This window comes from Carcharodon carcharias, chromosome 16 (genome assembly GCF_017639515.1).
Source record: "Carcharodon carcharias isolate sCarCar2 chromosome 16, sCarCar2.pri, whole genome shotgun sequence".
Lineage (NCBI taxonomy): Eukaryota > Metazoa > Chordata > Chondrichthyes > Lamniformes > Lamnidae > Carcharodon > Carcharodon carcharias.
This window is the reverse complement of record NC_054482.1, coordinates 62,750,257-62,771,911: the sequence shown is the minus strand read 5'-3', so window position 1 is coordinate 62,771,911 and position 21,655 is coordinate 62,750,257. Positions and strand designations below refer to the sequence as shown.

General features: G+C 39.2%; 1 protein-coding gene across 7 annotated transcripts in view; it reads left to right on the top strand.

Annotated features, from left to right (window-relative positions):
* efcab14 (EF-hand calcium binding domain 14) overlaps positions 1–21,655 on the top strand; it is an 88,315-nt gene that overhangs the window by 32,290 nt on the left and 34,370 nt on the right. For 4 of the 7 annotated variants that reach the window (XM_041207750.1, XM_041207751.1, XM_041207746.1 and 1 more), the window contains exons 5-7: positions 1,345–1,455; positions 9,398–9,589; positions 14,355–14,438. In XM_041207750.1, coding sequence (XP_041063684.1) covers positions 1,345–1,455; positions 9,398–9,589; positions 14,355–14,438 — 387 coding nt within the window. The remainder of the gene's footprint in view (positions 1–1,344; positions 1,456–9,397; positions 9,590–14,354; positions 14,439–21,655) is intronic. The other 3 variants (XM_041207752.1, XM_041207748.1, XM_041207749.1) reach the window with 1 other exon arrangement.

Genomic DNA, 21,655 nt, shown 5'->3' with positions numbered 1-21,655 from the left:
AAACAAGCAGTGATAGAAGCAGATCATCAAAAGATGTCAACAACAATAGTACAATAGAACACATAGGTGTTAAAGTTAAAGTTGGTGATATTATCTAAACGAATGTGCTAATTAAGAATGGATGGTAGGGCACTCAAGGTATAGCTCTAGTGGTCAAGGTGGACCAAAGATATTTGGACCAAAGATATTTGGGCCAAATCACAGCCAACAACCAGTAACAGTAAGTAGTTAGGAAGGCAAATAGTATTGTAAGAGGGTTGCAGTACAAAAGTAAGAAAGACTTGCTGAAATTTTATAGAGCTTTGGTGAGACCAGACCTCGAGTACCTATGTACAGTTTTGTTCATTTTGGCTATAGAACAATTTACTTCCATACTGGATGAGGAGGCACGGGAGATATGGAGGGGCTGTGGAGGGAGCATGGAGGATATGAAGGCACATTGATAAGACCTTATAACTATATCTGTCAAAAGGTTCCCAAAACCAGACGATGGTTTGCAACTCGAGTGTCATCTCCTCCCAAAATGGGCCAACTCCATGAAAATAATGGGTCTAAAATGCCCACCCCAGCAATGGAGTAGGCAAGGATGGGGTTGCTGAGTGCATGCTTTCTACCTACACGCTTATCCTGGTATCATAAAATCCTGTGTAACAGGAATGAAGGCAGGAAATCTTGGGATTTGGTGCTGCCTGCCATTTTTAAATTCACCTGCCCCTGTTTCTGTTCTGACATGGATGGAGGCATGAAAATCTGGGCCATAGTCTCAGGATGAGGGGTCAGCCATTAGGACTGAGCAGAGGAGAAATTTGTTCAAACGTTTGTGAGCCTATACAATTTTGCTACTACAGAGGGCTCTGAATATTCAGTTATGTTCAAGACTGAGATCGATAGATTTTGGTGCACGAAGGAAATGGAAGGATATTAGGATATTACAGTAAAGTGGAGTTGATGTAAAGATTCAGCCATAATCTTATTGAGTGGAGGAGCAAGCTGGATGGCTTATATGGCCTATTTCTGATCCTACTTTTTACGATCTAATTCTCTACCGTACAGCATTGTGGGAATACTTTCACCACGTGGATTGCATTGGTTCAAGAAAAAAGATCACCATTGTCATCTGAAGGGTGGCTAGCTATGGACAGTAAATTCTGGGCGTGCCAGTGATGCCCACATCCAGAGAATTAATATTAAAATAAATTGACCTGAATGTATTAATGCTCTAGTAACTTCTGGAGTCAAATGCTCTTGATTATTGTAAAATAAAACATGTGCTAATAAATTTCAGAGGAGAAATATATCTGTAAAACGATAATTTAAATGAATTGACTGCGTTGATTTTTTCAGAGTGTCGCCACAATCGGGAGCACACTTACCAGTGTTCAACATGACGTTGATACTGTACGGACTACCTTAGAGAATCAAAAGAAAATAGTGGAGACACTTCAACAAAACAAGGTGAGGACTGCTGTAATTAAAAAGAATGAGGGTCAAAATGTTTCGTACTGGGAGAACGTATTCTGCTGTGATAATTGCTCTTCAATGTTCTAGCAAAATCCAAACGTACCTAAAATTGTTAGTACATGCAAAATCGCATCTAATCTGCTGATGAAATTGGGGTGTTAATGAGAGTTGGCAGAAGTACTATAACACAGTTATATAATCCTGTTGGATTGAAATTTATAATTGGTATTTCTATAAATACTTGTAAGAATTTAGAAGAATAAAGTATTGAGGTTTGACAAAGTCAGTGCCACAATTTTTCTCTCAGGCAATTTCCCTTGTTAATCAAACAAAATTTCTACTGATATTACACACTAGTGCAAATAGAGTAATCAACAAAACGAACCACAGAAACATTGTCTCATTTACTCCTGTGAATAACATGTTTGTTAGCCAAAGTGTCAAATTAATCTTTTTTTTTACTTTACCAAACCAAAGATTCAAGTTGAGCTTTCTTAATATTGTGGTAGGTTTGGACATTGCATAGTGTTGGAACATACAGGAAAGTAAAGGTTCAATTTCTGGTTTGTTGAGTTACGTTAATCTAGACCAGGGAGGAGTGTGATACCTCGTTGGTTCTAATTGTCCCAGGTTGAAGAACCAAAAAGTGAGATATGGTTCCTAACACTTATCCAGTGACCCTCTGGAAAATTTGGTGCAGATAGGGGAGTAGGGGTGGGTGGGAATCATATCTTATTGAAATCCCAAAATCTATTGTTATGATCTTGAGGGAGACCATTAACTTGTAAAGAGAAAGTCAAATTTCCAGTCATTTACTGAAAGGGTTACGCCACAATGTTTCACGTTTTAAACAAAAAAAATTCCTGTACAGGAGTTCAACCAAGCAAGCACGACTAACTTAAGACAACATATTTTGTAAACACATATTCTTTAAACCCGAAAATCTCTCAGTACACTCCTTGTTCTACTGCTATTTCCATCTAAGAATTCCTCATACTTTGCAGGATTCTGAAGGTTCCTTTACTTCTCCTGGGACCAAACCAAGCCGTGACACAGTTCTTAGGAATTCGTGTTGATTCTCCTCCGAGTTCCTGGTTTTTGCCAACATATGAGATTTCTTGGGGTCCTTCCACTAGTATTCAGTTAGGCAACCCTCTAACTTTCCTTAAGCACCTTATTGTGGACACCAGAGTTCAAGAATGGGCTTCTCACTGCCACCTTGCATAGCGGCCTACTGCTCCTGGCAGCTTTTTCACTTTGCTGTTCCAGCTCTAGACATAAAACTGCCTCTGTCTGTGAAAAATCACGCAGATGAACCCAGAATAAAAGAGTACCTTCCTTGCAACTTATCCCCAAGGCAATCTAGCCCTATGATGTCACAGATAGCGATTTCAACTAATTAACTTTGCTTTCCAAAACACGTCCTTTGTTCTGAAAAGTATAAGGATACTTTAAGACCTTCCTTTTTTTACCAATTGTTTTCCAACCTTTCTTTGATCTGGGAAATAACATTAATAATTTAAAGAACTGATGCAGACAACTGTAGACTCTACCAAGACTCAGAAAGGGGTCCCCCATTGGTCAGTGCTTTCCTACTTCAACTCTGCCCATATTAAATAAATACAAATCACCCTTTGAACGGCAATTACTTCATGTCTGTTTACTAGCTTCTCACCAGAAATTTACATTTAACTTTAGCTTGGGAATTGAATTGTTAAAAGATATGTTCCTACAAGATATGAATCGTGAAATTAGACATTTTCACCATACTATCAATGTGTATTTTAGACTTGAAATATAGTGATCAAGAACTGTTGCCATCTGTGGATCTGACCCCCAGATTGATTTTTCGTCTTCAGGGAGGAGGGAAAAGAGGGGAAAGCAATTGGAAAAATTTTAGGAGGAAAACAAATCACATTGAAATGCTTATGTGTTTTTATAATGAATTGCATTATTATTTCAAATGAGCAAAATTTTCCTTCAATCATATATATGACCATCTATGTGTCTAGACAGAGATTGAGGAAATTATCTCAATTTTTGAGCACTCATTTTCCATTTGGTATATGCACTTATATGAAAGTATCAAATTCTATTATTAACCTAAATCAAGTAGAAAAAAGCATTACAAATGCTCTTAAAACTGGACGCAGGGGGAAAAGTGATAATTATCCTAGCTAATAAAACTAAAAACTATTACAGCTACACAGCATGCCAGTTAGCACTTAGGAAAGACAGGTTAATGTTTCAAAGTTAGATGCCTATTTTGATCTGGAAAATAAGCAAGCCCTCTAATAGGACTGAACAAAAGGGGGAGTGGGGGGAAAGGAGAACAGGTGATAATCATACTGTCCTTATGCATTCTCCTATCAGTCTTTAGCCACTGTGACATCAGCTACCTAAGGTTTTTACCACACTCCTTACTCACTCTTGTTGATAGCATGCTTGCCTCTGAGTTAGAAAGTTGTGGCTTCAAGTCCTACTCCAGGACTGAAGCACAAAATTTAAGGCTAACAGTCCAGTTCACTGCTGATGGAGTGCTGCTTAATCATTGTCTTTCGGATGAGACATTAAACCGAGGTCCCGTCTGCCTTCTTAGATAATGTAAAAAAAATTCTGTGGCACTATTTCAAAGGAGAGCAGCGGTGTTATCCCTGGTGTCCTAGCCAATATCTGCCCATTCATATCCATGACCCATCTTGCACCCATTGTCACTTTAACAATTTCAGATTAGCTTTGCTGTTTTATCATCATGTGTATACATTTCCTCTACACCTCAAATCAGATAGTTTCCAGTTCTTCTGCTTCCTCCAGCAATGGTCCTACCAGACCCATCCATCAATTCCCTCCTTTAATTGAATGAAATTGCTCTAATCTAATTTGTTTTATATTTTGTGATTACCTTGGACCTGGAATCTGTACAATAAGGAAAATCTGTAATTTCCTTAAAATTTCTGTAATTGCCTTCAAGAATGTTTGGAAAGGACTTTATCCATTCAAGGGATGTGGGCTTTGCTTGCTATGCAAGTATTTATTGCCCATCTCTAATTGCCTTTGAGAAGTTGGTGGTGAGCTGCCGCCTTGAATTGCTGCAGTCCATGTGGTGTAGGTACGCCCAAAGTGCTGTTAGGGAGGGAGTTCCAGGATTTTGACCCAGCGACAGTGAAGGAATGGCGATATATTTCCAAGTCAGGATGGTAAGTGGCTTGGAGGGAACTTCCAGGTGGTGGTGTTCCCATGTGTCTGTTGCTCTTGTCCTTCTAGATAGTAGTGGGTTTGGAAGGTGCTGAGAAAGGAATCTTGAGGAATTTCTGCAGTGCATTTTGTAGATGGTACACACTGCTGCTACTGTGTGTCGGTGGTGGAAGGAGTTAATGTTTGTGGGTGAGGTGCCAATCAAGCAGGCTGCTTTGTCCTGGATAGTGTCAAGCTTCTTGAGTGTTGTTGGAGCTGCACTCATCCAGGCAAGTGGGAGTATTCCATCACACTCCTGATTTGCACCTTGTAAATTGTGGACAGACTTTGGGGAGTCAGGAGGTGAGCTGCTCACTGCAGGATTCCTAGCTCCTGACTCCTGTAGCCAGTATATTTATATGCTTAGTCCAGTTCAGTTTCTGGGCAATGGTAACACCCAGGATGTTAATGTAGTGGGGAATTCAGCGATGGTAATGCCATTGAATGTCAAGGGGCGATGGTTAGATTCTCTTGTGTTGGAGTTGGTCATTGCCTGCTAATATGCAGTAGTAACACGAGTGGTATTTGCCACTAACAGGATGCTGCCATCAAACCAAAAAGATGTTCTGCCTATCACACAGATGAGTAATGTAGTATATGAATTTCAGTGCCACTGTGATGCTAGGTATGTAGGCCATATGTCCCAAAGACTGGTGAATCATTTTAAATAGCATGTCCCTTCTGCTGTTTGCAACGGGCAAGGTGCAGACCATACCCAACCAGCCAGTGTTTGCAAAAGTCAAAACACAGTATCCAACATTAGATGTGATTCCCCGATTGGACAATGTTTGCTAAATAATCCTCAGTGTGCTAAAAATTGCCCTGACAGCCAATTAAAGATTGTTAATCTGGCTAGCAGTGTGGCACATTTGCGTGTACTGAAAGCCATATATGTTAAAACACAGGGCCCTGTTCTTTGCAGACTGGAAGAACATACACACATGCTGCACCTATTTCCTCTGAACAAAATTAGTGATAGCCATTTGCTGGTTCATACCTCAGGGCAATGCCTTGACTAATCAGAGTCAAGCTGCCTGGTTTAACTTTCAAACAATGCTTGGCAGTTAACTGTTAGTCACCATTAACTGGTGCATTCTCTATGGCACTGCCTCTACCAATCAGCCCACTTGCCAACCAATCAGCACTCTTTTCATATTGTATTGATATTCTTGCAATTGTCCTGATTAGTGCAAGATGAAAAGCTTTGACAAAATGTCTTTTTTCAGCAATATTCAAAAAGGTATTGGTTGTTTAAGAAACCATATTTTTAAAAAATGCATGTAAAAGTTCATGTTAGTTGGCATTGTTTTGTATGTAAGTAGTTTTCTGTAGCAGCTTGGTACTCTTATAGATTCTAGAAGCTATTCTTTCCATCTGTCTTTGCTGAGTGGTACATATTTGGCAATCTTCTCCTGAACAGAGTTCTTCTAACAGTCAACTTTTTTCAATTTTGCAAATACAATAATTTGCGTCTTGGGCTAATGATTAGGGCAAAATTGTAACCGTTGAATGGACCGATGAGAAACTTGAAAAAGATAATTGACCAAATCTTGATGAAGGGGCAACTTGCAGTGTGCACTGTCAGTTTTAGCTGCGCTTTTCAACTCAAACTATTTGCTCCATGGCTTGCTGTCGTGCAGTTTGACAATGGTATGGTGAGGGTAACGGACATCTAACATTTTACTGAATCATGGGACCAACAGAGTAACTGCATAACTGGTGAGATTTAAGGATTGAAAACAACCCAGAAATGAGAGTAGGAGGATGAATTAGAATAATTGGGTGCAGGAAAGAAGGAAGGAGGATTTTTGAGAAAAAAACAAAAGTAAGAAAAATGTAAATTTGAAATGTTTAAAATCTTGACATGCAAGAATGAGACTCAACAGTTTAAATTGTTCCCTTTGTGAACGGAGAGTTTGACATTATGTAAATGATCAATAACCACGTCACTCAATTACTTTATTAAATGTGAACCTTTATGGAAATTTACTAGGAAGTTATTGTGCAAATGCAGCAAGTTTTTGAAAACGAGATGCTATTTTGTGTGAGGCAAATAGTGAGGGTGATGTAAATCAGCCAACAGTTTCTGGAGATTCAGAACTTAGTGTATCAGTCTAACTCTGAATTTTACATACTGGCTGATTTGCATCATTAATATTTGTGTGCGTTTTCAGGATTCTTTTTTCTAGGAAGACGTGCTTGTGCCTTCCAGTCAGTGTTGCAAAAAGTTTAATACTAGAAGTTACAGCATCGATTGCACTTTGTTGTATTGGAAGATTGGTAATTAAAAACCATGTGGAAATATTAATTATTTAAATCTAATCTTGGCCAGTCTCTTAAGCCTTTCAAACTCCTGTTTGCCTCAAATCATAATACCCTTGTACATCAAAGAATATGCTGCATTTGTGCTAGGATAAGCTGAATTTGCTGTCTTTTAGTTGAAATTAGTTCTGCATCAGGTTCTTTGTCATTTATTGACATGAAATTAATTTTGACCTGTAGTTAGCATTTCTATAATAGGAACACGAGTAGGTCATTCAGCCTGTCGAGCCTGCTCTGTCATTCAATTAGATCGAGGCTGATCGTCTGCTTCAATTTACCCAATGCTACCGTGCACATTGAGCTCAGGCTGAGGTTTGTTTCCGTTTTTGTGGCTTTAAAGTTCTTGACCTTACATGCGGCTGTCTGTGGGGACTCCCCCAGCAGTCTGATCTCTGCGGAAGAGCCTTTGAACCTTTGACCGTGCAAATCCCTTGACCCAGAAAAGTTGACGGGAGGGATCAGGAAAAGATGAAAGTGCAAGAAACTGGCAATCTCCATGTCCCTTGTTTAAGTTTTTTTTTTTGAAAAAGGTTAACTTTTACCATCTATTAAATGGACAATCTGGGCAAAAATTGGGCGTAATGAATGCTTCAATATCGCAAGTACATACACTGAAAGGTTTAATGTTTTGAGGAGGCCTCTCTTAACACAAGACTTGCATAGACTATACTGTCTAATAAAATAAAGAATGGTATTTTGGAATGACTGTTTCTCATTTCCTTGCATTTCTTACAAATTATTTAGAGTGGAAAGGCAGAGGAACAGCCTGAAAAAGATGATGCACTGTTAAGTCAATCACCTGTGGCAAATAAAAGTGCACTATCTGAAGTTCTCTCCCATTCTCTTTAAGAAAATGAGTTATCAAGGCAAATCTCGCAAAGTAGTGGTTTCAAACAGGTTTTTTATTCACATGGCTAGAGAAACAGTTATAGTTAGATATTGAGATTAGCGATCCATTCAATAGCTTCAGCTGTTGTTATGCTACCAGGAATGGATCTCTCAGGGCAGAAGTTCAGTATATGAGCAATGGTCTGACTTGGATGGCCAAGGTCACAATTTGAGCTGTTACTTATGTTCCATTTGTGGAGCAAGTGGCCAGCTCTTCCCTAGCCTGTCCTCATTTCCCATGAAAGGGGAACTTTGGCCTTCACCACTCTGGGTCAGTTACCAAGTTGCGGTCGACGATGTTTGCAGTTAACCATGAGTTGCACCATCGAGTGGTGGTGCTATCTTCAATTTGTAGCATGTGCAGCATGTTGTAGCAAGGACAATGGAATTTCAGGTTAGCCCGGGGTATTTTCATTGAGGTCCTTTGTCAACGGGAGCGTTTCGTTAGCTGTCAGCCTGTGGAGTTCTTTGAGGATGTTTTTCCTGTGGACAATTGGAGGTTCAATATGTGCTAGCACAGGAAGCCACTTGAGCTGTGTTGATCTCACCATCTCAGAAATAACCCTCAGTGCTTCCCAGAGTTGGTTATCTACCATCTTTATGTGGTGGGTCCTGCACCAGGTTGAGCAGCAATAGTCTGCTGTTGAGTAGACTTGGGCAAATGAAGTGGTGCATATGGTGTTGGCTCTGCTGCCCCAGGTGGTACCTGCTACTTTCTGTATGACCATCTCATCTTGACCTTGGCTCCAGTGTTCTGGAGATGTTGCCACTGGGTCAATGTACGGTCAAGAGTGATGCCAAGATATTTTCCCATTGTGTCATGGGTAAGTGGTCAGCCACAGAACTGGACATTTAGTTCTTCCCTAGCCAGGTGGAAGGTTGAAATGACAGCCTTGGCAGTGTTTGGTTGATGTCTCCATTTTCTGAAGAAGGCTTTCAGAGAGCTTAGATCTTCAGTGAGTGTTTCCACAATGTTCTGAAGCTCTTTAGCCTGGAAAGCCAGGGGCAAGTCATCAGCATATGCTAAGAGCCATGACTTTGTGGGAGGGAGGTCACTGACATAATATATATCAGTAACTGATCCATGTGGGAGCCTGTTGGTTATGCTTGGGTGGCTGATTTGATCTCCAAGGTGTGCACATAGCTGTTGGCTGCTGATCATGGAGTTGATTAGTTGTAGGGTTTTTGCACAGTAGATGATTTTGGAAAGTTTCAGCAAATTTCTGTGTGTCACAAGGTGTTATAGGCACAGGGAGGGGGAGGGGGTTGGGTGGGGTGATTTGTTGGTGGCATTGCTGCTTCCAGGGTGAGACTCGGTCTATTTAGCAAGAGCTGTTCCAGGACCTTGTTATTGACAGCGATGGTGCAGTGCGGCCAAGCTACAAAATGTAGATTTTCACATAATTAAAATCTGGTTAAAGCAATAGTTTTGTTAATACACTGTTCAGTAACTATTTTCTTTGATCACATTTCTTATTTTTCTATGTTTCAGGACATCTTGGACCTGCATGATGAAGTGGATAAGGTGAATGCCACCCAAACATTTTATCATACACACAATGACGAAAAGCTGCATCACATAGATTTAGCAGTTAATAATCTCAGCCAGAGAGTTATCTTATTGGAGAACAATTTACTAACTGCCAGTAATGCGACTAAAATTGAGAGCGTAAATGACTCTGTGGTAAGTGTAACAGTTTGAATTTGGAATGATAAGAGCTGGTACTGCAGATCATTTGTATTGTGTCTTATTAAAACTGTCTGCCTTTTGAGTGTGAGACTGAATGTATTAAAAAACGCTAATGGATAGAAATGGGGGAGAAATAATTTGAATAAATGAAACTGCCTTCATCCTGGACCCACCATATATAGTAACTGCTGAATAACTATCAGTAGATAACAAATTTGATTCAAGGGATAACAATCGTGGAGTTTGTCAGTGAACAGTCCACGAGATTGAATTATTGCCCTCAGTACTGCGGCAATATATGTGTTTTCATATTTTGATCTAGTTAACTTTCAGGGAATTGGTGTTGGGAGACCTCCAGAATTGATGGAGTTGTGATGGGAGCTTTTCAATGATATGTTGGAGAAGAACTCTCCAAATAATGTGGATTTGTAATTCGTTGAGCCGTCACTCATGTCTTAGTTGATTTATAGAAGACATTGTGGTTGGTTTTTTAAATGTAAACTTGCAGTAGTGCATAATCCTAATTGTTTTTCTTCAGTGTCCCATAATTCCTTCCAGATAGAAAATAGATTAGAAACAGTGCATGCAGATATAGGTGGGGGCAAGAAATAACAAGGGGGACGTGACATTGGTAAGAGTAGTCTATCTAACACAAGCTATACTGTAGGACAGGGAATAAATCAGGGGATAGAGGGCACATAAAAAAGGCAGTACATTAATCATGGGTGACTTTAATCTTCACGTAGATTGGGAAATTCAAATTGGCAGAAGTAGCCACAAATTCATATTGTATTAGGGACAGTTTCGTGGAACAATGGATCCAACCAGGGGTCAGGCTGTTTTGGATCTGGTAATGTGTAATGAGGCAAGTTTAATAAATGATCTCAGAGTAAAAGATCCCCTGGGAAACAGTGACCATAACATGGTAGAATTTAGCATTCAGTTTGAGAGTGAGAAACTTGGGTCAGAAACAACTGAGCTAAGCTTACATAAGGGTAATTACAAAGGAATGAGGGCAGAGTTGGCTGGAGTGGACTGGGAAAGGAGCTTAGCAGAAAAGACGGTTGATGAACAATGGCAGACGTTTAAGAAAATAGTTCATGACTCACAACAAAGATATATCCCAGTGAGGAAGAAGGATTCTAGGAAGGGGATAAACCAACCATGGTTAACCAAGGAAGTTAAGAATTGTATCAAATTGAAAGAAAAAAACATACAATGTGGTAAGGAATGGTGATAAGACAGGATTGGGAAAGTTTTAAAATCCAACAAAAGATGACCAAAAAAAAGGGAGAAAATAAACTTTGAGGGTAAACTAGCAAGTAATATAAAAATGGACTGTAAGAGCTTCTTTAAATGTATAAAAAGAGAGAGGCCAAAGTGAACATAGGCTCCTTAGAGAATGAGGCTTTGGAGATAATAATGGGGAACCAGGAAATGGCAGAAGAGTTGAGTAAATATTTTGCATCAGTCTTATGGTAGATACTAATACCATTCCAAAATACTAAATAATCAAGGAGCAAACGGGAGGTGAGGGTGGAAATAAATACAATGACTATCACTAGACAAGAAGTACTAGGGAGACTAATGGGGCTAAAGGCTAATAAGTCCCCTGGACCTAATGGGTTGCATCCTAGAATATTAAAGGAAGTAGCTACAGAGATAGTGGATGCACTGGTAGTAATATTCCAAGAATTCTTGGATTCTGGAAAAATCCCAGAGGATTTGAGAACTACCAATGTAACACCCTTATTCAAAAAGAGAGGGAGACAAAAAAACAGGTAACTATAGGCCAGGTAACTTAACAACTGTCATTGGGAAAATGTTAGAGTCTGTCATAAAGGGTGTAATAGCAGAGCATTTAGAAAAACATAATCTAATCAAGCAGAGTCAGCATGGCTTCATGAAGGGAAAATCATGCCTGACAAATTTATTCGAATTCTTTGAGGAGGTAACAAGCAGGATAGATAAAGGAGAACTGGTAGATGTAATATATTGGATTTCCAAAAGGCATTTGATAAGGTACTGCACATAAGGCTACTTAACAAGATAAGAGCCCATGGTGTTGGGGGTAGTATATTAGCATGGATAGAGGATTGGCTAACTAATAGAAGACAGAGTTCGGGTAAGGGGGGAATTTTCAGGATGACAATCTGTAACTAGTGGAGTGCAACAGGAATCAGTGCTGAGGCCTCAATTATTTACAATATATTAATGACTTAGATGAGGGAAGTGAATGTACTATTGCCAAGTTTGCGGATGACGCAAAAATAGGTGGGAAGGCAAGTGATGAGAATGACACAAGGAGTCTACAGAGGGATATAGACAGGCTAAGTATGTGGGCAAAATCTTGGCAGGTGGAATATAATGTGGGAAAATGAGAGGTTATGCACTTTGGCAGGAAGAATAGAGGAGCTGAATATTATTTAAGTGGAGAAAGATTGCAGAAAACTGCAGCACAGAAGGATTTGGAGGTCCTTGTGCATGAATCACAAAAAGCTAGCATACAATTTAACAGGTAATAGGGAAGGCAAATGGAATGTTGGCCTTTATTTCAAAGGGAATGGAGTATAAAAATAGGGAAGTCTTGCTAAAACTATACAAGGCACTCGCTAGACAAAACCTAGAATACTGTGAACAGTTTTGGTCCCCTTAATAAGGAAAGATATGTACTGGCATTGGAGGCAGTCCAGAGAAGGTTGAGTAGGTTGGGCTTGTATTCATTGGAGTTTAGAAGAATGAGAGGCAACCTAATTAGAATATATAATATCCTTAGAGGACTTAGGTAGATGCTAAGATGTTGTTTTCCCTTGTGGGAGAATCTAGGACTGGAGGGCATAATCTCAGAGTAAGGGGTCGCCCATTTAAGATGCAGATGAGGAGTAATTTCTTCTCTGGGGGTAGTGAATCTGGAATTCTTTACCTCAGAGGACAGTAGAGGTTGGACCGTTAAGTATATTCAAGGCTGAGATAGATTTTTAATCAGTAAGGAAATAAGTGTTGTGGGGCAAGGCAGGAAAGTGGAATTGAGGATTATCAGATCAGCCATGATCTCATTGGCACAGCAGACTCAATGGGCCGAATGGTCTCCTTCTGATCCTACTTCTTATGATCAAATGTGAGGCAAAATAACCTACAAGTGGCTAGAGAGCTTTTGGGCAATTTAACTTGATTTTCATGTCGTAGTTGCAGTTATTTTGGACAGTCTGTGCACCTTATCTGCTATTGTGCTAGATTTGTAAACATCAGCTATTAATTGAATAGCTTCCCTTTCTGGCAATAGATGTTAACACCATATTAATTCGGATCTGGATTAGATGCAGGTTAAAGCTTGCTACACTCACAACAATATGCTTTGATCAGCAACCATTTGGAAGCTTCATGGCAGCTTGGAAATGAGTATAATTTCCTGCTTGAAGTTGTGCAGTATTTTGAACTGATTTCAATGGGTATATCGAACTCTCAAAGATCTTTTGCTTGAAGAAAGATATTTGATTGGAAGCATTATGGACTAGAAAGCCACACCCTCATGATATTTTTTTTTGTGTATTTAGGGAGGCTGAGTGTTAGTTTAATAGCAAGTGTACAGGACTAATGTTGGTGTCAAGATCAGAGAACACTTAACTATCTCAGGCTTGCCCAGCATCTGAAACCATTGGAGTAGGCTGATACCTTTGGACAAGTGGGATTATTTTTGATCATTTCATAACTCCGATGAAAGGAAGAATTATTTCTTTAATATTTTCTGATTTAATGCCTGAGAACTGACTCCTTTTAAGGTTATTTTTAGCCAATCTGTTAACAAAGTTCTAAGTTAATTAATGCTTTTAGTTGAATTCCTGTGGTGCTGTTCATGAGTTTAAAGTAATTGAGGGCAACTGGTATTTTCTCATCATGTGGGTAATATTTTTCTTCAGTCTCTTTTTTTGAAATGTATGGAATTTTAGAATGGAATTGTCTAAATAAATTTGAAATGCTAATGGACAGCAACTTGCATATTCTATACATAAGCATCTTTGACATAGTCAAATATCCCAGGGTGCCTCAATGGCATAAAGGAAGCTGACCCTGAGCTGAAGGAGAGGAGGAGAATGTGTGATTAAGATCTTGGCCAAAGAGAAGAGGCTTAAAAAGGTGGAGAGGGGCTGGGAAAGGAGGAGGGATATGGAGAGAATTTCAGAGAGTTGGGACCTAGGTGTCTGAGGGCGCAATTGTCAATGCTAAGGTGATGGGCAAGAAGCTGGAGTCGGATGAACAGAAATTAGGATGTGCGGTATTGTAGGGCTGAAAGACGTCAAACCCTGCATGGATTCTTTTACAAAAAGAATGACAGGTTGGACAGGAGCAGGAACACTTACACAATAGAATTTGAGCAGCAGGGTTTTGATGAGCTGATGTTTACAGATAGTAAAGGACGAGTGGCTGGCTAGGAGAACTTAGGAGATGTTGGCATGAATGAATGGCAGATGAACAGTGCACTTAAAAATAGTGAAGTGCCTGGAATTTTTTTAGATATCCAATTTTAAAAAACTCAAACTCAGTCTCCTGTTTTGCCTGCCCAGTGTCTTTTTTTGAAAGCTGAGTTAAGAGTGGAATAGCAGATTGTTAATGCACTTGAAGTGATTTGATGAGATACTCTAGCTGAAAGGCAACCTTACATACTAAATAATCTTTTGCAGGGCATTCAGATGAGTTTGTCACTGTTCATTCTTGACCTCAGTAGCTCAAGCTTTAATGAGCCTATTGTGGTAAATTGCAGGTGGCTCTGGTGAATAACTCTCAGGAAGTAGTCAGTTCAGATCAACCAGTTGCGTTCAAAGCACAGAAATCTTCAGGACTAAACGTAAGTAAATTTCTTCTGGGTGTTTGTTTCTAACAACTTAATTTGTTCTTAGCCTTACTATTCCATAGCAAGACTAAGGCCAAATGGTGGTCGCCTGTGCCATTTTGCCTTTGAATGCAGGCTGATCTCTCAGCCTACATTCTAAGTAGTCGAGATGTTTAATGCTAATCTGATTTTTTCTTTAAGGCCACTGATTACTTAATCCCCTGTGGAAATTAAGGCCCTTGGGTTAGTTGGAAGTTGTTCTTTTGAGCAGGAAATTAATGATCACCTGATAATCTGCAAATTTCTGTCACTAAGTGAATCTGAATATTCCCTAAGAAAAATGGAGTGTCTTTTTAATATACTTTGTGATGTTTTGCATGTATTGGACATGTACTATATGCAAGTCTTATTTTTCTATACATAACTGAAAACTGAATGACACGCCACTACCTTGTAAATATAATGCATTATTCTGCTCAGACATCCTTTTAAGCCTGCAAAGTTCAATTGTCAATTGAACTGTGGTTTGGTTTTATTTTGAAGTCCTTTGTAGATTGCTCATTATTTTCAAACTGTAGGTTGAGATTTTTCTCTTTAGCCACTTGGGTATAAAGCATTGCATTGATGGAACCCACAGAGGATAATCAGTTTAGAGAAATGACATACCCAAAACACACTACCTGTCCAATTTCTTATTCGTTAATTTAGAACACATCAGGAAAAATCAGTAGTAAATACTGTTCTAGTTTAAGAAAGTGATAGTTCAGGAAAGGATATCAAACTCAAGCTTTCAAGAGAGGCTTGGGCTTCCCAATAAAATTTGAGTGAGCATGCTCAAGACACAAAACTCTAGGTGAATAATCATACGAAATGTGTAATTACCAAAGCATTTTTATTTTAAGTTATTTTTGTCCTTTTATCGGAAGACTAAAGAGGAAGACTACTGGATGAACTTAATTTCTTTTCTCTCTCCCCTCCCCCCACCCCCCCAAAAAAACCTGTCGAATTGATTTGGCTGTGCTTCTGTGCTCTCATTGATAGACTCAGCGGCTGACAGTAGCTTGATAGTTCCTAAGTTAATCAGCAATCTAGATAATATCACCAATGAGAATTTCTATTCATGCTGGCACTAAAATTATCGGCCATAAGACTAGCTTTTAAAAGTCCAGATAAACCTGAATTGCCTAAATCAAATTTATTTTGATATGCTTAGAAACAAATGATTTAGTTTGTTATACTTATGAGAAGACATGCTATTACCTCTTGTCCACCTCTTAAAATTGCCACTCTGAAGTCCTTTTAGCTACAAAACAAACCAAATACTAATAATGCATTTTAGCAAGAGCAGGTGACTTGACATTATAAAAGCTATTTAAGGTGTCTCTTTCAGCATCAATTTATTACAAAAGTATAATGAGCCAGCAGAACAAATACACTTAATAGACTTTGGAAATGTCAAACTATGCTGCTTGTAGATATGCTAATTAGAACACTTGTACCTCATAAGGGGGAATTACTGCCAATAGTTGTTTCCACAAAGGCTTCTCAACTACACCCAGTTGACATTTATTGCTTGCCCAGTAGCAAGAGGCTCTTAGCTTTCAGATAGCTGTACTGAAGGTCAAATACAAAATGAAACCAGATTTATTGCACCACCTGCTCCTCTCAAATATGTCTGAAGTTGGGAATTCAAAGACTTGGCTTGGAAAAAAATACTGAACCTAAATGCTAACCAAAAAATTCATTGCAGCCAGTGTTTTAAAACTGCCGAGAATTTTTAATAATTAATACCAATTTTTAAAGTTATGCTAATTGGGTTCTGTTTAGTACATTGGTTTATTTCTATGTCACAACACCAGAACTAGCTCTGTTGTTGGTCGATCAAGCAGAAGTTTGGTCTGGTGCTGAGATCTTCATAAAAACTAAAATATACATTGATGGGATCTCACTGATGCATATGGAGAAGAGTGCTGAGTGTGAATTTGGGATCAATCTTATGAATTAAAACTCTTGTGTAGAATTTATGATGGTTGTGTTGGTTAGGAATTTGGATAAGGAAATGTGTGTCTCATGTTATTCTTTAATGACCTGTAGCTGATTTCCCAAATTGCTTTGCTGCTGTGCAAATCCTACACTAATCCATAAAATCTGCATGCCTTATTTGATTTGGATCTGAATGGATTTAAATTCCTTATGCAAAATAAGTGGAAGAAATGTTAATTTGTGCACATCTGTTGACACTAGAGAAGTCTTTCCTGCCAATTGACCTATTTCTTCCTTGTGGATAGTAGCGTAGCAGTTTCGCAAGAGAATTCCAGGTCTTAAAAAAAAATCTTCGGGAGAATAGTTCTGGCAGCCTACATTCTTTGTGACTGGCCAAATTAGTATCATGGAGACTCTCATTCAAAAGAGGATGAATATTTGAAAACACCATTGAGGACTGATGTGTAACACTGAAGTCTCCCTTTACTACCTGAAAAATTCACATGTAACTTGATGCAGAGATTGTAAGAAAAATATAACCAGTTTTTCCATCCTACTAGCTTGTCTTATGAACCCTTACGTGTCTGATTCCTTAACATTTTTTTTAATTGAATCCATGCTGGCTTGATTATTCCATGTAGGCCTAAATGCACACTAATTTGATCTCATGTTATGGATGATATAGATTTTGCCCACAAATACTTGGCTAGCTGATCTATAGTAATCTGGTTGTTTCTTCTACTTTCTTGAATAGAGAAGTAGCATTGGTTGATGATTATTTGATATAAGTTGCACATCTAAGGTGGATTGAAACATTTTGAGAGGTTTTGTTTTCTACCCTCTGACTTCTGTCAACAAGTTTGGGTGCATACTCTCAATCTATAACTTATGCTCTTTGATTTCTGCTAACCCTTTTGACCCAATTCCTTTTCTACTCTTAAAAGTTGTTTGAAATGCTCAGGTTCACCTACCTTCTCATTTCCACCCTCATTTGTAAAAACTGTTGTAAAATAGTTAATTGATATCTCATCCATCTTCCTGAACTAAATTATCCCCTCGTTTATGTATCTAATCTTCTACTTTGTGATATGCTTATAAAAACTAAGGTCTATTTCTTTTCATATCAGTTGCCATATTTTCATGCCCTCTTTTAGTTCTTTTAATCTGCCTGTTCACATCCAAGCTATACTTTCTGCATTGATTTTCTTTATTGTCATCCCTAGTTTTGTTATACACTTCCTTTTTAACCTTTAGTTTTAATCTTAGTTAATCTATGGGACTCTCTTTAATTTACTATTTTTTTATGTTTCGTGGTGCTTTGGAGCTCTTTTCTGCTGAAGGTTAATTTCTAAAAGTAGATATGCTTCACTTTTACTGGAATAGAGCTTCTAAACAAGAATATTGGGCACCTTTGTCCAGAGCACTACACTCGTTCCAGTCTTTGTTTTATTCCTGTAGATGGATGAGGTGCTGATTTTCCATGGTATAATATATTATAGTAAGACAATTTCAGAGATGAGAAATTTCTGCTGTTTGATAGATTTTTGATTTTGGCAGCTTTTGAAATCTGACAGTTTAAATATACATTCTGACCTTCAGGGCTAGTCTTAAGATTACCGGGGTTTTTAAAAAAAAGCTGCAACTTTGCTGTCAGTCATGAGAGTGGGAACTGACTGCAGAGCTATGATTGGAGGAGCAGCATGTGTGGAAGGAATGGAATCTATGAATAGCTGTTCTTCCAGTCATAGATTCTCTTGCCCTTGCTGGCTGCTCTAGTTCCTCCAATCAGAGGTTCCTTCCCTTCCCACTCTTGCTGCTTCCTCAGACAGAATCCATGATTGGAAGACAAGCCAGGGCGGGAACCTGTGATTGAAACAGCTGGAGCAGTGAGCATGGGAGAGATGGAATCTGAGATTGGAGGAGCAGCAAGATTGGGAGTGTATGATTGGAACAACTGGACCAATGAACATGGGAAAGACAGTAGAATTGAAACTGAAAAAATACTTTTCCCCAAGTTGAAGGAGAGAAAGAGACAAACAGTTCTCTCAGAGCAGAACCTCAGAACTTGAGTTAATGGGCAGTTAATACTTTTTACTCCCTTTGGAATATTTATATTTTACAATCCTTTTTAAAGTTTGCTTGGTGGGGTGCAGGTCTGATCCTGGCAGCTATATTTTACAATCCTTTTTAGAGTTTGTTTGGTGGGGTGCAGGTCTGATCCTGGCAGCCACTGGGGAAGGTACACTGAAGTACCTTCTTAAAATTATTTATGAATAAACTGGCCCCTCCCCACCCTCCACTTCTCTCCAAATTGCCACAGCCCTCCTATTTCAATATAAAAGAAGAGAATTAGGAACTCTGCACTGCCATCAGTGGATTTGGAGGAGGGAGGGAGGCAAAGATGGCAAAGGATTCAGTGCAGGTAAAGCAGCTCTGGCTATGTCAGAGAGAGAAAGGGAATGAGACAGGGGGAGAGACACAGATGAGAAAGGAGAGGTGATGTTGGCAGGGAATAAGGAGGCCTCTTGGGGTGAGAGAGAGGGTGTGGACAACAGGCAACATTGCTCATTTTCACCCAGCTTATTTTAAGTATATGACTTCCCAACTTTTTTTTTAAGAAGCATCCTATTCTCCTTCTAAAATCCTCCTCCTGGGCCTGGCTTTCAAGTTTGTAAGCTACTGCTGAAACAACAATAATCAAACGAAAAAAGTTAAATCCTTTCCAATGGCTTTCTTCCTCTTTTGTATTTGTCCACAAGAAATTTCCCTCTTCTCTTTCCTCTTTTTGCTGCCACCTCTTGCTCCCTTCACTCACACACACCTCCTCCCTCTCTCGGGTATCACTGATACTTCGGTGGGTTGATATTCTGCTTTATGATGTGGTAACTGGAAAGTCAGCAACCCTTCCAGGTCAGGTAATTGTTAGACTTAGAGTCCAAAATATGCCTAACTGTATTCATCTCATGGTACTTTTACAATTCCACCCATTTGAAGTAGCCTAGAAGCGTTTGCATTTCATGATGGATGATAAAATGTCCTATAACTTTCCAGCCCCCCTCACTGCAGCGACCTTGCTGCTTTGCGCTATAACTTGTACGTGATTCCTTGTCATAATCATTTTTCAGACCCTTTTGTCTTTGGCCATTCCTATCCCTGCAATATAATCTAATGGAGGATTTTTGCACTGTGAAAACATTTGTTTTGTGTGTGCCTGCTAGTTGCAGCTAATGCTCGTGAAGCTGAAGGTCCTGATGCTCTTTCAGGCTGAGTTCTGATGCTTTCCTGGAGGGACACCACTGTGATCCAGATATGTGTTTGAGAGGTTTTAGCTAACATGGAATAGATTCTTAAGTTAGCAGCAAATGTTACACTGCTACATACAAGATTACTAGAAAAGACCACAAAAGATGGTTCTCGAATTGATTTCCACACCCAGTTGGTGATGTTAAAAACAAAAACGAGTAGTGTAACTCCAACCTGCATTCAAGTCAGCAGCCATTTTTATGGTGTTCAGTTGTGTAGCATGTTTATATCCCACTCTTAAGATGTGAGACAGTTAATTATGATACTTAAATCAGGAGGTCACAATGTATTTGAGGTCCTGATTTAAATTAATGCTGGCTGACTGTTAAATGGAGGCAAGAGAAGCCGAATAAAGCAGCTAAGTGCTTCTCATAACACTGCTTATGAGCCAGAAGAAGCAGGAATGCTCCCCACAGCTCTCTTGTAAACTTCTTGCCAATTGCAGCCTGTCCCTGCTGCTAGCTGGTTAGTCTGGCTGGCTATCTGGTGGGAAATGAAATAAAAATAATGATGAAGGTCTTGCAGTTAAATTTGTCAGGACCCAGGATTTTCAGGTTTTCCCCCCATAACCATTCTCCCTGTGCTCCCTCGCCATACTGCTGATAAATTCTGGGCTAAATTTTCAGTTATCTAATTTTGATGAGTTTGATAATGGGAGAAGTTTTGGCAGGATACTTCAATACTGCGGTTTTTTTGGTGCGCGTTTTAATACTAATACGTCTTAAGGCTTATTTAACACGAAAATTGTGCTAAATGTTGATTTGACACTGATATGAACTACAAACAGGAGTAGACCATTCGGCCCCTCAAGCCTGCTCTGCCATTCAATAAGATCATGGCTGATCTGATTGTGGCCTCCACTCCACTTTCCTTCACATAGCCTATACCCTTTGGCTCCCTTGTCAACCAAGAATCTATCTACCTCAACCTTAAAGAAAATATTCAATGACCCTGCCACCACTGCTTTCTGGGGAAGAGATTTCCAGACTCAGGACCCTCAGAGAAAACATTTCTCCTTATCTCTGTCTTAAATGGGAGACCCCTTATTTTTAAACAGTGCCCCCTATTTCTAGTCTCTCCTACAACAGGAAACATGCTTTCAGCTTCCACTCTGTCAAATCCCCTAAAGATCTCTTGTTTCAACAGGATCGCCTCTCATTCTCCTAAACTCCAGTGGATACAGGCCCAACCTGTCCAACCTTTCCTCATAAGATAACCCCTTCATCCCAGGAATCAATCAAGTGAACCTTCCTTGAATTGCTTCAAATTTATTAAATAAAGAGATCAAAATTACAGAGTACACGGTACTCTAGATGTGGTCTCACCAATACCCTATACAACTTATATGTTCCATTCCTCTTGCAATAAAAGACAACATTCTATTTGCCTTCCTAATCATTTGCTTTATCTGCATACTAACTTTTTGTGATACCAGGACATCCAGATTCCACTGTACCTCAGAGTTCTGAAATCACTCCCCATTTAAATAATAGGCCGCTTTTTCAATTCTTCCTGCCAAAGTGGACATGTTCACATTTTCCTATATTATACTCCATCTGCCAAATCTTTGCCCACTCACTTAGCCTATCTATATCCCTTTGCAGACTCCTTATGTCCTCTTTACAACTTACTTTCCTATCTATCTACATTTGATCTCTTCATTCAAATCATTGATATAAATTGTAAATAGTTGATGCCCCAGCACTGAACCCTGTGGCACTCCACTCGTTATATCTTGCCAACAGGAAAATGACCCATTTATCCCTCCTCTCTGCCTCCTGTTAGCTATCCAATCCTCTGTCCATGCTAATATGTTACCCCCTACACCATGAGCTCTATTTTGTGCAGTAACTCTTGATGTGGCACCTTGTAAATGTCTTCCAGAAATCAAAGTATAGCATATCCACAGGTTCTCCTTTATTCACGTTGTTGCTTCCTGAAAGAAT